Genomic DNA, 2955 nt, shown 5'->3' on the forward strand with positions numbered 1-2955 from the left:
AACAAGGGCAATATTTACTCATAGTAAATATTTTTCGATTCGTCTGATTTTCAATAGGGTTCATCCTTGGGTGATTACAAACAACCATACCAAGTTTCGTCAAAATCAGTCAAGAATTGTGCCTTGTAGAGTGTTTACGAGCAATTGTGGACGGACGGACGGACGGAATGAGGTGACGGCAATATACGCCCCCCATTTCATGTGGGCGTATAAAAATTAAAAGCATGTTACTATTTCAAGTTGATAGACATCGCGAGACGTGACCTTTTAAGTCATATATGGTAACATATTAATCACTGACTCGATCAACATGGTGTGCGGAGATAGTAGATATCATAGATGACAACCGAGACAACATGGCCCATGGCTGTTGCTTTATACCCCCTACTATATATACTATGAATACTTCAAAGTCAACGTTTATTATTTTCAGTAACGGCTGTTTTGATGATAAATCTTACTCAGACAAAAATGTCCGCTTATTAAATTGTTAAAAATATACACATTTGCAATTTGACTCAACTCAAAATTCAAGGACTTTGCAAGAGAAAATGTTTTTTTTTTTTTATGGTGTTTTCAAAGACTTTTTTTCAAATCAAGGTTTTTCAAGGCAACGGACGGAATTCAAGGGTTTTTAAAGGCTCTGCGAACCCTGGATAAGAGGATTTTAAATGAAATGAATGGAGTTTTAAAGATGGGCAATGCCATACAGTGTTTAACGAGGGAAATTTTTGCCAGGAGAGCATAGAAGGGGATTTGAAATTTACTCACCCACAACAAACAGCTTCAACTATGGCAATACAAAAAGCTTCTGTCAGAGAGGTGTTCAATAAAATATCACCTTTTACCAGTACCTGAAAATTATTAATATATTTTAAATATCTAACGTTATTAACAATGTAGACTCTCTCACAGTATAAGAGTAATAATATAAGCATGGTATGCTCTATTAGATACATTTGACACCTCACCCCTTTCAAATTTTACATAATGAGGCCCCCTTGTCAATTCTGTTGCCCTTACTTGTTCTCCCTAATAATTCATAGAAGGAACACTGGCGAATTTCAATAAATTTCAATAATTAATATATTTATAGATACCTACAGCTCTGACTTGATCTCATCACCTAATAATGATAAATAAAAATTGCCCCCGAGGATCCAATCACAGTTACTGTATGGTAAGCAAACCCTGTCTAGCTAGTGAGAAGGGACTATCACAGTTATTAATGTATTGAATATTTACATCTCTGACTTGGTTATGTTGTAAGGCCCCCAATAACTTCACTCTGGAATGTAATTGATGCTGTTCTCTTACTTCTTCTAGTACCAACTGTTTAGGACCACTACCCCCTGAAATCATACAAAATAATATTAAATATAATATTTAATTAAAACTCATCACTCCCAACAACCCCCCTTTCCCCACCCCTGAGGTTTTCTAGCTTGTTTTCTTTCTGTCTATCAGGGCTTCAAGTTACATCTTTCCAATTTTCCGTAAGATATCTGTGGAAATTTTTACTATGTATAGCATCACCTATTAAGAGCTTATGCTTATCTTCCTCACAGTAGTCCCACAAACAGAGAATTGAAATGGTGGAAATTGATGCTATTATGTCCCAATACACTAAACAAGTTAGAAAACCTCTTTACCTTTCATTAAAATCCAATACTTTACCTCTAAATAATATTACTAATATATAAAATTGTGAAAATATACCAACCTATAATAAACTGTACCTCAGGATATTTACAAGTTATAATTGGTATAATTTCAGCTAATAAATCCATCCCCTTTCTGTACACCAGTCTACTAACTAATACTATCGTTACTAAATTACATAAATAAAATAATAAAATTAACAAATTAACATTTAGGACAGCTAATCCATGCAGTGGACAATGAAGGAAATTTTCATCTCAAAAAAAAGGGATTCTACGTTATAGCACAAAGACTGACTATGTGTAAAAGTCTGGTGAATGAGTTTATTTTATTCAGCTGTAAATGGTTATGGATAATCTATGAAAGATTCATTCCAAGATGTATACCGGATCCTTGTGAACCAAAGTTGTTATCCTTGTTAAATCAATACCAAGAGGTTTGGTCAAGGATCAGCTGGTATACAAGATCCTCGTGAACTTAAGTTGTTATCCTTGTAAAATCAATACCATGAGGTTCAGTCATACAGGATCCTTGTTAACTTTTTTCATTGTAAATAAATTTCATTCATGCTTTTTCTTTCTTTCGTTTCAAAATGAAAACTTACTTTTATTTGGATCTCTTTTAGAAACATCAGGAGTAAACATGGTGGCGTCTACAGCGTTCGGTATCACAGAGATATTTTTGGGATCTAAACTGGCTCGTAAAGTTGTATTTTCTTTACTGAAATAGTCAAAAGAACATTTTATAACAGAAATATTTTTTGGATCTCAATAAGCTCCTACGAAGATTGTATCTTTTAGTTGCTTTGTGTCTCAAGCTTACAATCCTTGAAGGTGGTTTTTTTTTCTCTTAAAGATGTTATTTCAAAGCTTAAATAGTCAAACTTAAACTTCCATAGGCCTGTGGGTCTACACAAGATGCTATAAAATAAGTCATCCTTAATCCAAATTTTACAATGTTATATTTATAACAATGGGCTTGTATAGTTATAACTATGACCCAGAAAATACTTCAGTTACAGCTTTCGTCTAAATTAAAACCAACAAACCTGGTGTGAGAAACACAGATACAATGTGTACAGTCTCGAAGTGAGAACCGAAGAACTTCATTGGTCAAAATAGAACTACCATCAGCAAACCCAAATAAGGAATGATCAGTAAATACTGTATGTAAACCCATCGTTCTGGCGTGTAAATACCTTCATGAGCTAAAGTTGAAAATGACTGAAAGAGAAAGTAAACTTAGTTTTATCTTTATGGTATGACTGGAAAAATGAAATGGAATTATGTCTTA

At 33.7% G+C, this 2955-nt stretch overlaps 1 protein-coding gene across 1 annotated transcript in view; it reads right to left on the reverse strand.

Moving 5' to 3' along the window:
* Nucleotides 1–2856, reverse strand: part of LOTGIDRAFT_65393 (hypothetical protein) — a gene marked incomplete at both ends in the record, with an annotated part of 4679 nt that extends 1823 nt beyond the window's left edge. Inside the window, 5 exons of the mRNA XM_009047632.1 lie at nucleotides 772–854; nucleotides 1246–1352; nucleotides 1724–1831; nucleotides 2267–2382; nucleotides 2711–2856. Coding sequence (XP_009045880.1) covers nucleotides 772–854; nucleotides 1246–1352; nucleotides 1724–1831; nucleotides 2267–2382; nucleotides 2711–2856 — 560 coding nt within the window. The remainder of the gene's footprint in view (nucleotides 1–771; nucleotides 855–1245; nucleotides 1353–1723; nucleotides 1832–2266; nucleotides 2383–2710) is intronic.
* Between the last annotated feature and the right edge of the window lie 99 nt (nucleotides 2857–2955).

Source organism: Lottia gigantea, assembly GCF_000327385.1.
Source record: "Lottia gigantea unplaced genomic scaffold LOTGIsca_1145, whole genome shotgun sequence".
Lineage (NCBI taxonomy): Eukaryota > Metazoa > Mollusca > Gastropoda > Lottiidae > Lottia > Lottia gigantea.